General features: G+C 39.1%; 1 protein-coding gene across 1 annotated transcript in view; it reads left to right on the top strand.

Moving 5' to 3' along the window:
- Positions 1 to 16,546, top strand: part of MAML3 (mastermind like transcriptional coactivator 3) — a 527,579-nt gene that overhangs the window by 299,660 nt on the left and 211,373 nt on the right. The window contains exon 2 of the mRNA XM_003773185.4: positions 13,907 to 15,502. Within this exon, the coding sequence (XP_003773233.3) occupies positions 13,907 to 15,502 (1,596 nt within the window). The remainder of the gene's footprint in view (positions 1 to 13,906; positions 15,503 to 16,546) is intronic.

Genomic DNA, 16,546 nt, shown 5'->3' with positions numbered 1-16,546 from the left:
GGTTTTTTTTGTTTGTTTGTTTTCATGGGTTAAGGGTTGAAGTCAGAGTTTCAGATTGGGGGATTGTGTACTCCTTGGGGAAATAAAATAGAGGAGCTAGAAGCCAGTTTTACAATCGGGAAGAATTGGATTCAAGTCTTGTTTTTAGCACCATGTGATCATGGGCAAATAAGTCAACCTCTCAGTTCTCTAGGTAACTCTCCAAGATTATATATTATAAAAATCACAAATGCATCTTATAAATAAAACAAATGGCTGAGCTGTATTGCTGAAGGAAAATTCCATATGTGGAGTTCCCCACCCTGATAAAATCCCAAGTGAGACCAAAAAAGCATTTTTAAAAAGCCAGAGAACTGAGCAACCGCCACCTTTTCCAAAGGTTTTCAAACTGAGAGTTCCGGGAACTGCTTTCATTGTCATTCTTCCCATGTGATACCTGGACTGAAAAGGCTACTGCCATGTTAACAACATAAAAAAACCCCAGTGTTATCCTTTCCACTCTGTACCATGAGTACTAGGAGCCCCCCCCCCCCTTCTAGAACGGATCATTTGATTGTCAAATATCAAGGCTTGGGGTGGGGGGGCTCAGTTCCAGGCAATAAAGTCTAAGCAGTTTGCTTTTGACTGCGAGTTTGGAAACAAATCATTTCAGCTTGGTCTTTTCTCTTCCCTTTTTCAAAGGCTAATACGGGGCTAAACAGACGGCAGCCTCCCTTGGTCACTTCCCCATGCCAGCCATAATTGCAATCGCTGCCCGCCGGAGTCAGAGGGAGTTGGTAGGGCTGGGCCTGCGTAAGTGGCTCTGACTGTTGCTATAACAACAGAACCTGGGTCTAATTTCTTTGGAGGAGGAGAAAAAAATGAATTGCTGCTGGTGTGATGGAGCCAAGATGCTCCTCCTGGCAGATGAAAGCTTCTCCCGCCGCCACCGGCTTCCAGGGCTCTGTTGTTTATGGCTGGGGTGCATTGTGCTGGGGATACGTGTGGTGCTGAAAACATCCGGGGAGGTGGAGTCGGCCGTGGGGCTGCCCGCGTCGGGGAAGGGCCTCGTCCAGGGGGCTGGCCACCCTCGCTGGAGGAGAAGTCGGAAGTTCCCCTCTTTCTCCATTTGATGAACAAAGTTATTCTAAAGACGTACACATAATCGGAGCCCCCCATTCCCTCTGCCTAATGCTTTTCTGCTTTGGGTTAAGAACACTCTGTGAAACTGAGCCCAGGGAGTCAGGCATTGTCTAGAAGGAAGAATAATGTCCTGCTAGCTTAGAGAGCGTTTTTATTTGATTTGATTTGATTTTTGTGTCGAGAAGTTCTTTTTTTCCCGGAGGTAGGAGGCTCTCTGTTGCTGGCGAGTCCTTGCTTTATGCAAACTGCAGATCACATGTAGGAGCTGTCCTCCAAGAGAAATGGGAAGCTTTTTTTTTTTTCTAGATGAGAAGATCTTATTTCAATATTTTTGTTTTCCAAAAGGGAGAGAGAGCATGCTGGGATTTGATTCAAAAGCAATGTCAGGGCCTGGTGCTCCAGGGCTGCTTGCATCCTCAGGGCTGGGGCAAGCCTGAAGTGTTATTCACTGAAACAGCCTCCTGCAAGGGGTTGGAAATGGAAATGAGGGTTTCTCATGGAAAGGATGGAACATTTGCAGTAAACACTGAAATCAGAATGCTCTTGATTTGCACCCAAGGGAGAGGAATGGACTCAACCTCCCTGAAGTATTTCTTTTCCCACCTTCTTTCTCCCTTCAAATAAACAAGATGGAAACCTGATGTTTAGAATAGATCCACATAATAGTTTGGTAGGTATTGTAGGGGAATCCTCCATCTGGATTTGATGTACATAGGATCAGTTTATTTTATTTATCTATCTATTTTTCCTCCTTTTCTCATCCTATAGCTTTCTTTAACTATCCCTCTCCAAAAAAATCCTTTTTCATTAGAATAATAAATTTATTTTTTAAATTATTTTATTTTCAAAATACATACATGGATAATTTTCAGCATTCACTCCTACAAAACTTTGTAATTTTCTAATTTTTTCCCTCTTGTCCTCTCACTCCCTCCCCTAGATGGCAAGTGATCCAATATATGTTAAACATTTGCAATAGAATAATAAATTTAAAGCTAGCAGGGACCTTAGAGTTTTTCTGGAAAATGAGACCCCCCCCCAGGTTAAATGATTTGGCCATAGTCATACAATGCAGTAATAGGATTCAAATTCATCTGCCTTCTCCAAATCCAGAACTGTTTTCACATTCAATATCTCAATTTATACCTCTAACAGAAAATTCTGTTAGGAAAAATATTGACAAAGGACACACACCATGCCTGTGAATCCTGTAAACCACATGTATGTACATGTATAATAAGTAAGATGAGCTTTTTTTCCCAATCCACTTCATTTCCAAATAATTCTCCCTATCTGACCTTTCACTCGTGAAAGCAAGTAGAATAGAATTCTCATTTGTAGCAATGAAGATCAGTGACAATTACAAACCAAATCAACATGTTAAACCCTTCGGACAGTGTATGGTTGTATCCATGCCTGTAGTTCATAGTTACCTGAAGCCACACTCTTCCCTTGCATTGATCAGAGTTCTAATGCCTTTGTGGGGGCCTTTGTAAGCTACAATAATCCCACACATCAGCTTCTGCTGTCCGCATCAGAGAATGCAGATTTTAGAAATCGTCATTGCTCCCACATATAAAGGTAATTTTTTTGGATGATGATGATGATGCAGGAGCAATTCATTGTGAAGCTACTAGTAGGATTTTGTATCCACAAAAAAGATTCAGACAGGCATTTTCTACAAAATATTCCAGGGGAGGAAGCTACCAGAGTGAGCCATGCATCTGCCACCTCCTGAAGTTTCCAGGGCTACAGCTATCATCGCTCCTCAACACATGCTCATTTTCCAGAACAACATCTCTCTTTGTAGAGCATCACAGTGATTTTCTGTGAATCAGGAAGATCTGACTCAAAGACACGAGCTAGTTCTCCTTATATTGTCACGGCACTGGTGACTCAAATGTCCTCAGCGGATTTCTAAGCCAGACTAACTGTATTTGATGAATGTAGGGACTTTAAGTGCTGTACATTTCAGTGACTGGCAGTTTGGGGAAATGCAACTTCAGAGGGATAAGTCGTCCTTGTAAACTGGCAGCCATAGAGATTTAGAACAGACTGCTTATCCTAACTTGTAATAACTTCCACGAGAGGCAGTGTGGTATAATCAAAAGAGTCAAAATTTTGCATTTTTATTGCTATTTACTGGCTTGTGTACTTCCCAGGCCTCAGTTTCTCCATCTGTAAAAATGAATGAATTGGATTAGATGGTTTTGCCAATCCCTTCCAATGATTCCATGCACCATATGCTTCTTTACAAAGAATGAGAAATTTGAAATGACTAAGTGACCACCCTCTCACACCATCACCTGCACATGTCCCAGGGGTGCCAGGGAGTGCATCTCTACATGTGTATCTAATTTTAAATGATTGTAAAGCATTAGAAACAGTGATAATCACCCATATCTACATCTATAAATTGGAGAATAGATTTTCAACTTGAATCTTATATCAGAAAGAACAAAATTTTAGTGAATCTCATCTTTCACAAATAACTAAATGGGGGGAAAATATATCTTTCTCTGTCTGGCATTTAAAACCTTTCATAATCAGTTCCCAGGTTTACTTTTAAGAAGAATCCACATTAATAACTTTTAAGTAATCCCAAATTCCTGCCAAACAGGCCTATTTACTTTTCCCCTGAACTTTACATTCAGTTTCCAGACATTATGCCTTTGTGCTGTTCCCCCAGCCTGGAATGATTTCTACTTGGGGGGTTTCTTTGCTTCCTTCAGGTCCCAGTTCAGATACCACCTCTTATGGGAAGCCTTCTGTGGTCCCTAGTTCTTAGTAATTTCCCTATTTTCCAGTAACCTTATCTATCATATTTTATCTCATCCAATAGAATGCAAGCTTCTTAAAGAGAATGGTGAGATAAGATTTTTTAGGAAATGCTTTCATTGTGAATGTAGTGCTTTTGCCCTTGTTTTGTGTGAGTATAGAGACAAGGGTAGATTTCTTTATAAAAATATTTTTATAAAATTAGGAAATTCTTCATTATATAACATGGCTGTCTGAGAAGAAAAGGAGGTAAAGATAGAAGGAGAAATTTAGACTTACAGCAAAAGATATTTCTATCTATCTCTATTTATAGATAGAGATACGTGTGTGTATGTAATTTTTTTTAAATTAGGAAAGCAATGGTTTCTTATTATTCCTGAGAGTTCCATGCTTAGTGACCCGAAGGTTGTAATTTATCAGATGTCCCTCTGTCCACCAGCCTTAGTACAGGTTTTCCTGGTGAAAGCCTTGGAGTTACCTTTGTAATTCAGCCATTGAACAAATATTTAAGTACCCATAATTTGTAAAGCAGAGTGCTGAGTGCCATCAATAAAAAAACAAATTAAAAATAGTTCCTTTCCCTCAAGGAGCTCCTCTTCTTCTAGGGGTTACACATATAGAGTCTGAAATATTAATAACCATTCTGGAGAAAGAGCCTAAGGAGACCCCAATGGGGTTATGAAGAACAGCCCTAACAACAGATGGAAGTATGTGGACTGCTTACTTTTGATGTTATTCATTATAGAGAGGGAAGAAACTGGCTTAGTTTTTCCGAATGAGGGACTCTCCTCCACCAATGCAGGTTGGTACCTTCTCTGCAAATTTTAGTCTCCCAGAGTCCTCTAGAGCAGTGAAAGTCCAAGTCATTTGTCCAGTATGTATTGGAGACAGGTCTCAATCCAGATCCTCTTGACTTTGAGACCAATCCTCTGTTCCCATGTTACCCTGTGTCTCATTGATTAGAGGGGGGAATAAAAACACTATCACAGATTGAAGATAAAGATATTAAGATAAAATAAAGATAAAGATGTTATGACACAAGAGGAAAGGAAGTACCTGGATTCAGGAATGAGATAGCCTTGTTGTTGAGTCATTTTTCATTCGTGTGTGAATTTATTTATGGGGTTTTCTTGGCAGAGATACTGGAGTGGTTTGCCATTTCCTTCTCCAGCTCATTTTAAAGATAAGGAAACTGAGGCAAACAGGGTTAAGTGATTTACCCAACATCACAAAACTAGTAAGAGTCTGGAGCTAGATTTGAATTCCTGACTCCAGGCCCAGCACTCTATCTATTGTGCCACTTAACAGCCTCCAAACTATCATCTACAGGTACAAAATTTTGTATTTGTGTTTGTCATGATCTGATTAAAGAACTTCATAAGTAGGCAAAGGAAAAATAATTACTGCCACCAATGCTTTCCCTATGATATCTTTATCCTTTCTTTAATATTTCTTTGAAATCCTGACTTCATCAGTGTGGATAGTCCTGCCATTACTGTTGATCTTATCTGTTCCAAATTCTCCTACTGTGCTATTCTCATCAAAGTCTTATTTCTACCATGTGGTTTTCCATTACCCTCTGGGTTACTTGCAGTTCAGATTCTTCCAAGATTAATCCTAATTTGGTGTTTACTTTGATATTAATACAGTGCCCATCTTCATATAAGCTTAAAATACATGTTTTCAAAAGAGCAACTTCACAAAATTGCCAAAAACCTAAGTCCCCTTTCAAAGTAACCCCAAAACCCTTGCAAACTTTCCCATAGTTTCCAAACTGTGGTTTCTAGTTTGAAAAATCGTGGTCTAAAACAATGATCCCCAATCCTGCTTCTTAGAGATAGCCCTAAAGTATTACCAGACATCACTGGAGATACTATGTAATTCTATCACATGACACTGGCTTCCTTGGTGTTCCTTGAACAAGACACTCCATCTCTTGAGTATGGCATTATTTTCTGGCTAGTCTCCAATCTTTGCATACTCTTTCCTCATCTCAGCCTCCTAGCTTCCCTGACTTCCTTCAATCTCACCTTCCTGATCCCCTTGTTTCTGGTGTCTTTTTCTGCTAATTATCTCCAGTTTTCCCTGTATGTCACAGGAAATCATTTGTACATAATCATTTATATGCTTCCTTTCCCACTTTATTTTTCCATCATGTCAGACTCTTCATGACCTCATTTGGGGTTTTCTTGGTAAAGATACTAAAGTAACTTTATTCCTTTATGTCTAGACCATTTTACAGGTGAGAAAAGTGAGGCAAACAGAATTTGATCTCATAGCTAGTAAATGTCTGGGACCAGACTTGAACTTGGGAAGATGAATCTTCCTAACTCCAGTTTCACACTGTCTACTGTTGCCACATTAGACTATGAATTTTAGATTATGAGTTTTGAAAGCAGGATTATCTTTTGCCTTTTTTTATAGCCCTGGTACTTAGCAGAGTACGAAGTGTACAGTAAGCATATAATAATTCAGTGTTCTGGATCAGGAAGCCCACAGATAAAATAAATACATGAAACATACCCCCCCACATCCTAGTGGTGGCTAAATAAACAAGAAGTCACTAATCCCAGAGAATGGTGAAGGGCCTCTTGCCATTGTGGGGCTTACACACACAGGGGCAAAGGAAGAAGATTTTAAAAAAAAAATTAAAATAAACTTAAACTAAAACAAAAAACCAAGCACCCAGGTGATGGAGAAAAAAAGAGTTCTGGATTTGAATTCTGACTCTGCTACTTATCTATATATGTGTGGTCATAAACATGTCTCTTAATCTCTTTAATCTTCATTCTCTTTTCTGTAAAATGAAGACATTGGATAAGGTTATCTTTAATGTGTCTCCCAAGTGTAGATCTGTGACCTATTATTAAAAATCAATGACAGCAACTGACTAGGTTACTTTGGTTGATGTTACAGATGGAAATAAAAATTTGTTCCCCCATTTTTGGAAATGGCATTTTTAGAAGGTAGTCTGTACAAAAGAAGAAGAGCCTGAACTTATCATTGTGGTGCAGTATAACTCTTACAAAACTTAATCAAATCCAACAAACGTTTATTAAGAATATGCAAGACAAGGCAGCTAAGTGGCCCAGTGAATGGAGTATTGGGTTTGGAAACAGGAAGACTCATCTTCATAAGTTCAAATATGACTTCAGATACTTACTAGCCATGTGAACTTGGGAAAGTCATTTCACCCTATTTGCATCAGTTTCTTATATGTCAAGTGATCTGGAGAAGGAAATAGCAAATCATCCCAATATTTTTTCCATGAAAATCCCTCAAAATGGGGTCATGAAGATTCAGACATGACTGAAATAACGAAACAGCAATAATGAAATATTCACAACAGTATACTAAGGAGTAGGGATATGAAAATAAACCTAATATTGGGGTTAATATATATCCCTTGTCACTGGAGGCTATAGAGCACTTGGGGTCTAATAAGCCTCTAAGTTGTGGTACAGCAGTAAGAAATGAAATTGGATCCTCCCTCTATATCCAGTAACCAATGATTCCTAAATTTGGAGTAGCTACCCCACCTCAGGGATACTATTCACATCTGAGACAAGGCTATAAGACTTGTTACCACTTCCTGAAATGGACTAAAAAAATATGCTTCTTTTTAAGCAGGTCCTTTAAACTAAGAGATCCACTTTTCCTACTAAGTGTGTGCTGCCCACTCTTAAGGCCATCAACTCTGGCACAAACTCATCTACATGGAAGCAAAAACATGGGGTTATCTCATGATGGATGCCAATCCTTGAATCCAAAATATGAAATCCAAGGACTGCTTCCTTCAAAATCTGTTCAAGTGCTTCCTTCTATGTGATTATGGTTTTCTTGATCATCCAGCTGCCATATTCCTCCTCCCTACCTCCAGAAAACATTAAAACAACTTGTATTTATTTTATATGTACTGCATTATGTGCATGTTTCTTCTCTGATTTTTAAAAAAAGCTTCCTCAAGAATAGATAGAGTTTCATTTTTTTTTTTGGTCTTTTTATCTCCAAGTTCTAGCATAATATCTGGTACATAAAAAGTGCTTGTTGATTAATCAACTGATATGTTGGTTGTCCTTGGCTAAATAATTTCCTGCCCTATGAGTGAAAAGTTTCCTTTCTTTTACTTCACACAAAAAAATATCTTGTGAATCTTAACATTTTTAACTCTAGGTTCATGCTCAGTCCACTGTTGCCCACATTAAAACTGCTACCCAGCTGTAGGGTATTACTGTATTACTACTTCTACCATTGCTGCTACTGCTCCTACTACTTCCAGACCACCAGACTTTTTCAGGAAACTAAGAAGAGAGCCTCTGAATAAAGCCATTATGAAAAAGAAATCGCTTCTTTGGAGAAACCATCACATGATAACTACGTGTGTTTTCATAGGCAAAAGGATAAGCCGCTCACTTCAGTTTCTAGCACCAGAATATTTTTTTAATGGGGGAAAACATTTATATGTAATAACTGTGATACAGAAAAAAGGAGGCAAATGTTCAGTAAGAGACTCTGCAGTTTTTCCACACCAGAGCACATGATGCTAAGAAGTTTCTGTTCTTTGCTGGCAGAGAAGATGGGGTACCTGGTTCTGTGAGCTGGGTCACTTTAAGCTTTGTGTGGGCAAGGAAGGATTTCTCCCTGGTAGTAGTTAGTCTGCCTGTTCTGAAGCTTGCTCAGCTGCATGTTTGTGTAAGATAGATATGGGGTGCTTCTGAAATATTATTTCACCTCCCTAGAGAAGAAAAAAGAGCAAACTGAACTCCTGACTCCCTGATTTTCTCATAGCCAAAGTAGAGCCAGAAGATGATGGCAGAAACAGAAAATATGTGAAGAATCTTTTGATACCCTTAAAAAAATAGCATATTCATTGATGTGTGAAGAGGCTGGGAGTAACCTAGGAACCTGAGATGTGGAAACATTGGATGAATACACACACACACACACACACACACACACACACACACGACTTTGTGAAGTCAGAATTCAAAAGTAGAAGAAAAACATCAGCTACTCACATATGTATTCCTTCAAAATCTAAATTTTCTAAGATATCATTTAGGTGGCTTGCTAAAACCAGTTCCTTGATTGTATCTTCAACAATTAGAAAAGCATCAGGTTTAAAGAGAAAGAACATCATATGATCCCCAGAGACCCTAGGTACAAATCTTCATTTTGCTATTATGTAAAATCATAGATTTAGAACTAGAAGAAACTTAAGAGGCAATCCATTCCAAACCCTTACAACAGAGTAAACTGAGGCTAAGAAAGTTTAAATGATTTGCTGACTCTTCTTAATCAGCTGTGTGAATTTGGGCAAGTCCATATATATGATCTCATGAACTTAAATCTCCATGTAAGCCCATCTAGAGTAAGAACTAATTCCAACTCGGGTTGGAAGAATCATGGGCAATCTATTTTCTCCAAAGCCCGCTAATTTTTAAACAAAAGATAATTCTCACAGTTATACAGTTGGACCTGGAATTTTAATCAAGAAAACAGTTTTTGTTGTTGTTCATAATAAAGAACATTTAGCAAGATTCTTAGAAAAATAGCATTTTACAACCAGTGAAAGAGGGATGTTATTGTTGCATCTGTTTTCTTTTTGAAGAAATGGAAAATATTTTGATTGTCCTTGAATGTTTGTATCAGCTGGGAATTTAATCCTTGGGACAATCAGAGAAGAGTTTCATGCTTTTGCATCCTGGATCATAGATGACTTCCTAGGTGTCTTTTAGATATAAATCCGTGATTTTGGAATCCTTTGTTCTCAAAACAGAAAGTCAATGGGAGAGCTGCTGTTGTACTTGTATCTGTCCCTTCTCTAATATTATCCTTCCTCTTAACCTCATCCCACCCACAAACTTATCCCTTGTCCCACTATCAAGTTTTATATATTTCTACACCAAACTGTTTGTATGTTCAACCTTTCTTTGTTCATTTAAGATGAGTGAGATTTATCTGATCTTCACTCCTCCCACCCCTTCCTTCATATTTGAATATTTTTTTCACACACTCCGATTATTAGAAATAGCAAGTTCTACCCACTACTTTCCCTATTTTACCCTAAGAAATTCCTTTTACCCTTCCTCTCCTACATTCTTCAAAACCCTCAGAACAGAAATGATCCATTCCCCAGGAACTGTTTTCCTTATTAACTCTTTCAATACCTTTTGAAGATTTTAAGCTTCTGAAAAGATACTCTTTTCTTCTCCCCATTAGAACATCAGTACTATATCATCATTTGCACCCCCCTTCAGAAGTTCAGATAAATTTACTTTTCTAGCTTTCTTTTGATTCTTATAGTAAAATAAATCTTTTATGCAATTAAAAATCCATTTTCCCCCCAGTAAATTTTTTTCAAAGTTATTCTTTGATTGTAAACCTGTATCTTTTGCCTTTTGGAATATTGTATTCCATGTTCTCATTCATAGTGCTGTGTTGTGTGATATTATGTTACTTTAGTTCTTCAACTGTTTCTTTCTGAATGTTCTCAGTATTTTTTTTCTCTGGATTTGGAATGTGACATCTGGGACTTTTTAGAGTTCCTTTCAGGAAATGATCAATGAATTCTTTCTAAATTCACCTCACCTTTTAGTTCTAATAGGACTTGGCAATTTTTATTGATGACTATTTGAAATATAGTATACAGGCATCTTTTTAAAAATCATGACTTTTAGAAATTTTGAAATAATTCCTTTCTGACTTTTTTCCCCCCAAGTCATTTAAAAAAAAAATATCAAATATCTTTACCTTTTCTTCTTTTCATCTTTTGATTTATTTTTAATGTTTCTTGTTTGCACATGGGAGTCATTGCCTTCTATTTGGTCTGTTCTAGTTTTTAGGAGGCTCGTTGTCTGGGTAAGCTCTTACCACTCTCTCTTCTAAACTATTTATTCTCCTCCCAATTCTTTTCTCCAAGGGTTTCATTCCATATTTTTTTAATCTCTTCCTTCTTTTATTCTAAGTATTCCTGTGGTCCTCATAGTAAACCAATTTTTCCTTTCACTCTCTGCCTATAGTTGTTCCAGAGGAATTTTCTTCTTTGGGGGATCACTAAATACACAATAATTTTTTATATTGGTTGGTGCTTGATTTCCTCATCTCTCCAACTTGAGTTCCTGCATTGGGGCGCCATTCCAGGGCCAGGCTCTGTCCTCTGCTGTGCTTTAGAGAGTACTTGCTCTTGCCCTGGGTCCTCCTGTACCTCTCCCATCACTCTCTGGATCTTTAAAAGTCAGAGTTCTGGATCATTAGGTATCTCTTGGCATTTCCTACCTGGGATGTCCTTGATCTAATTTTTGTGGCATTAGCACCATGCTGGTCACTGCCTATTGGGATTCTCTGGGCTTTCCAAGGACTCCTCCCTGGAACTTTCTGACTACCTTGGAGTTTTCCTTTAGCTGTGTTGTAATTTTCATTGGCTACTGATGTTGCCAGTCCATTTCTAATCACATCGGGAGGCTTCTGCATTGTCACTATCTTTACTGGCAAAGGAAAAAAATCTTGTTTCTCATGGATTTATAATTGAATTTGTTGTGTATTTCTGTTGTTTAAAAAAAATCTTACTCTATTTTCTCATTATATTTTGTTATCACATATTTGGCTTAGTATAAAACTTCAGAGATTTTTTTCTGAAATAGATAAATGTACCTTAGCATAAAATTTCAGGGTTTTTTTTTTCTGAAATAGATAAATGTAGAATCTGGATAGTGTACTTGCAAGCAGCCATCTTTCCCAGAAATCTGCAATAGAAGTCTTCAAGAAGACTAGATGATCCCATGACAAAGGGATGGTACTGGGGATTCTTGTTTAGGTATAGAAGAAACTAAATGGTCTTGTAAGTCACTTCTAACTCGGTGAATCTGTGATTCTCTTTCTAATAAGTAGCATTCTTGTATACTCTCATACCTAGAATTATTCTTCCTAAACATCAGATTTATTTTGCGGCTTCCACATTTCTGGGTGTCAAATGATAGACTCTTAATAGCAAGGTACCAGAAAGAACCTAGCTTTTATGTTCTGTTGGATACATAAGGAACGCCATTCACTTAGAACAAAATAGTGTATACTTAGGTACTAACTGGCAGGTTTGGCTACCAGGGCTTCTTCTGCCTTATTCCTCCCTATATTCTTTCCCTGTATATGTCTTCTAACAACAGGGAGCAAAGCTATTGTAATACTCACTAGCTCTACATGTCCTCTCTTGGTTCCAATTTGTCAAATCCCTGACACTTCTAGTGAGGCAAAAGTTGTCATACTGGATCATGGAAGACTTGTGCGTGTTATCATTTAGTATATAGTTATAACAATGTAGTTTACTAAATTGGTGAAATTGAAAAGGACTTAGGATATGTGATATACCATACACTTCTAACCAGGATGTATCTAATTCATTCTTTTTAAATGAATATTTAAAGCTCTCTAAAGAAGAATATTCTCTAACCTCTTTTGCCAGCTTGTTTATCTCAATTTAATTATGATTTCAATTCAACAACTCTTCCTAACAATTAGGGAATGGACTGCCTTGGGAGGTAATGGGGTCCCCCTCATTGGAAGTTTTCAATCAAAGACTGGAGTCCATTTGCCAGATATTTTGTTGTGCCTTATGGATAGGACTCAGTGGATGGCTAATGAAATTCTTTCTAATGGGGAAAAAATCCTATAATTTGTTAAGTACCAACTCTGAAAGATACTGATTCTGTGTCCTAGCCTGATTTGTGATGAAGAGGAAAGAGTCTTAGATTTGAAATCACAAAATCTGGATCAAAATTAGGATCTGCTACTCATTAGTTGTCTGACTTTGAGTGAATCACTTAATTTTTTTGACTCAGTTTTCTTATCTGCAAAATGGAGTTATTGGACTAGATGATCTTTATAATGTCTTCCAGATCTAAATTTATGATCTTGATTTCTTTGTTGTGGCTGGTCTCAGTTCTCCTTATTGAAATTTCAGCTCCCCTTTCTAACCTCTGCGAACATGAGTGATGAATGATGGGCATCTTTCATGTGGTGATAATGTGTATATTTATAGTCTTCTCTCAGCTTACTTTTCTCCAAATTAAAGCATTTGAATTCCATTTGACTTTTCTTAAATTAGGCTTATTTTCCATTTGGATCCTGTTCAAGATCTTCCCATTTCAATGAGACAGTGAAACTCCAGTGAATAAATGTCAAGTTTATGGGATCATTCCCTCATTTGTTGCTAGGGTTCTAGCTAATTTAATTGACCTTGGGGAATTGGAGTTGGATTGTATATCTAATGTGTTCTCTCTTCTACAACACTTGATTCTTCATCTCTGTGGAATGAATAAATGAATGAATGAAAAATATATATTAAGCATCTACTGTTTCTTCTATTTTACTTTTAAACTGCTACTGGCAAATTTTATTCTCAAGAGAAGAAGCATGCTGGACAGTCATTTTTGAAGCCCTTACTCATTCTTTGACATGCTTTCTCTGATTTGTGTGTTATTAACATTGGATGGTATTTCAGTGCAAGACTTAGAGAGCTCTTTTTATTGGATTCTTCAAAATATCGCATCCTTGAATATTCTCAATTAAAATGTGACAGTCTTAATGTTTTTGAGACATAACTGAATCTTCCCTTCCAAGATGATTAATCCACCTCCAAGTCTTATGCCTAGCATCAGTTTTGACAATAACAACAGATGACTTATTCTTTGCTAAAGCACTGCCCTTAACTCCCACTCACCCCCCCAAAATCTATGATTTGTTTTCTGCTTCCTTAATTCTAAAAACAGAGCTGATATGTGGTGTTGGGTTCCCTGCAAGGTATGGCCTTCTTTGCTCTTAGAACCCAATAGTAATCTGGTGCTGATTTAAGAATGTAGTAGTAGAGTTTCTATGATTTCTAATCCATGTAAGGGATTCTGGGAAGAGGAAGTTTGAAGCTCTGATCCTAGTGATGCTATAATAATAAAATTCAAAGCTATAACCGATGACTTAGTCTTTCTCTCTTATATGTGTTTTTTTTTTCTTCTAGCTACAAGAGACTGTGAAAAGGAAGTTGGAAGGAGCCCGGTCCCCCCTTAATGGAGAGCAGCAGAATGGCGCGTGCGATGGGAACTTTTCCCCAACAAGCAAGAGGATCCGGAAGGACATTCCTGCAGCAATGGACACTATTAGTAATCTGCCCAACAATATGCCTTTGCCTTCTGCTTCTCCTCTTCACCAGCTGGACATGAAGCCTTCTTTACCCTTGCCCAACAGTGGAGCTCATGCTCCAGGGATCATAGAAGAGTTGGGTAAGAATGGCAGGCTGCCAGAAATTAAACTTTCCATGAATGGTTGCAGTGACCTTGAGGATAGCTTTGCCATCCTACAAAACAAGGAACTCAAACAAGAACCACTGGATGACCCCACCTGCATAGACACTTCGGAAACGTCACTTTCCAATCAGAACAAGTTGTTCTCAGACATTAACCTCAATGATCAAGAGTGGCAGGAGTTAATAGATGAGCTGGCCAACACCGTCCCTGAAGATGACATACAGGACTTATTCAATGAAGACTTTGAAGAGAAGAAAGAACCAGAATTCTCTCGGCCGACCACAGAGACACCTCTCTCTCAAGAGAGCGTGAGTGTAAAGAGTGATCCTTCTCACTCTCCATTTGCCCATGTCCCCATGGGATCTCCCCAAGGGAGACCATCATCTTCTGGTCCGCCATTTTCCAATGTCTCCACAGCTAGTAGCATCCCTTCTGTTTCCAGTACTCCTGCGGCACCAAATCCTGCCAGCTCACCAGCAAACTGTGCTGTCCAGTCCCCCCAAACTCCCAACCAAGCTCACACTCCCGGCCAAGCTTCATCGAGGCCAGGAAATGGCTATCTCATGACTCCAGCGGCAGGAAATGTGACCAGTTCAGGTCCCGGTCCTGTGGCGGTTTCCAGTGCGGATTTATCTCCTGCAGAACAGCTCAAACAAATGGCTGCCCAGCAGCAGCAAAGAGCTAAACTTATCCAGCAGAAGCAGCAGCAGCAGCAACAGCAGCAGCAGCCCCAGCCACAGCATCCAAGTCAGACTTCGAGTTGGTCCCCAGTGGGGCCCCCATCCAGTCCCTATGGAGGAGCCTTCAATGCAGACAAACCAAATAGCCCGATGATGTACCCCCAAGCCTTTAACAACCAAAACCCCATAGTGCCTGCCATGGCAAACAACCTGCAGAAGACGACCATGAATAACTACCTCCCCCAGAACCACATGAATATGATCAATCAGCAGCCAAATAACTTGGGTACAAACTCTTTAAACAAGCAGCCCAGTATGCTCACTTATGGAAACACGAAGCCCCTGACCCACTTCAACGCAGAGCTGAGTCAGAGGATGACACCCCCCATGGCCAATCCCAACAAAAACCCGATGATGCCGTACATTCAGCAGCAGCAGCCACCGCCGCAGCAGCAGCCTTTGCCGCAGCAAGCGCCCCAGCAGCAGCCGGCGCCGCCACCGCAGTCCCAGCCCCAGCTGCAGGCTCAGATGGCACACTTGAATGAGGAGCAGAAGCGCATGCTTCTCATGAAGCAGAAAGGAGTGATGAATCAGCCCATGACCTATGCGCCTCTTCCTTCCCATGGCCAGGTAAGTGGGGACCTCTGGGAAAAGCCACTGGTCCGTTGTGGAATCACCAAGGAAAGCTTGGCTCTGTGTCAGGAAATTTGTTCTAGTTTGATCCCTTGGTTGGTTTTTTCCTTGATGAGGATGGAAATAAAACTTAGCAAAACTCTCCTTTCTTCCGTTAGTTTGAGACTAAAGCTTTTTAGTTATAGACAAGTATCTGCAAAATTCTCACTCTGTGAGAAAATGAATTATGTTTCCTTAGTTTTCCTCATAGGAGTAAACTCAGAGGCTCCGGGAGTCCCATCAGTACCTCGGACTGCTTTAGTCACCATTGCAACCTGTCGGACAGCTCTGTATAATGTTGGATAACTGGAATATGGATCTGAGAAAGTTAACTTATTTTCTATGATGGAGTCAGGTAGAGTTTGAGAGTAATTAGCACACCAAGCAGTGCCAGTCAAAGCTTTTGTATCTGGAGGATTTCTTTCAACTTCTGCCAGACTTAATGTTTGCCTTCTTTGGAGGATGGCACCAGTGGTGATAAGGGGCAATTAACAGGACCCCACCTGAAGAAAGAGGTCTGATAAAAATCAGGATCTAACAGAGGCAGCTGAATAAAGCTGAATAAGGTCCAGGTCTGGACATTCCATCTGTTGTGCCATATACCTACAAGCAAATTAGGTCTGGATAATGGTAGTTCAGACTTAGTAACTTTTTCCTCTCTCTTTCTCCCAAATTTCATTCCTTGAAATATGAGTTTAATAGTTCCTTAAATTAACTCTGTCTGTTCTGCTAAGCACAAAGTTCTTCCTTAAAAGAAGGAAAGCTGAAGAAGAGAAAAAGAATTGAGTTTGTTCTAGAGTATTGGGGGAGATGAAGAAGGTGGTGGTGGGGGAATTTTGCTGAGAAAGCATTTCTTTTCATTTTCTCCTTAAAATATACATACGAAAAGTTGCACAAGAGTGAACAAGGAATAAGCCAGGAAATATACGCCTAAAACTGCATCACTTTCACATTTCTAACTTCAATTTTAATTTAGATTGATCTTACTCCTAAGATTTTTTA

This window comes from Sarcophilus harrisii, chromosome 6, assembly GCF_902635505.1.
Source record: "Sarcophilus harrisii chromosome 6, mSarHar1.11, whole genome shotgun sequence".
NCBI classification, from domain to species: Eukaryota; Metazoa; Chordata; class Mammalia; order Dasyuromorphia; family Dasyuridae; genus Sarcophilus; species Sarcophilus harrisii.
This window is presented reverse-complemented; position numbering and strand designations above follow the sequence as displayed.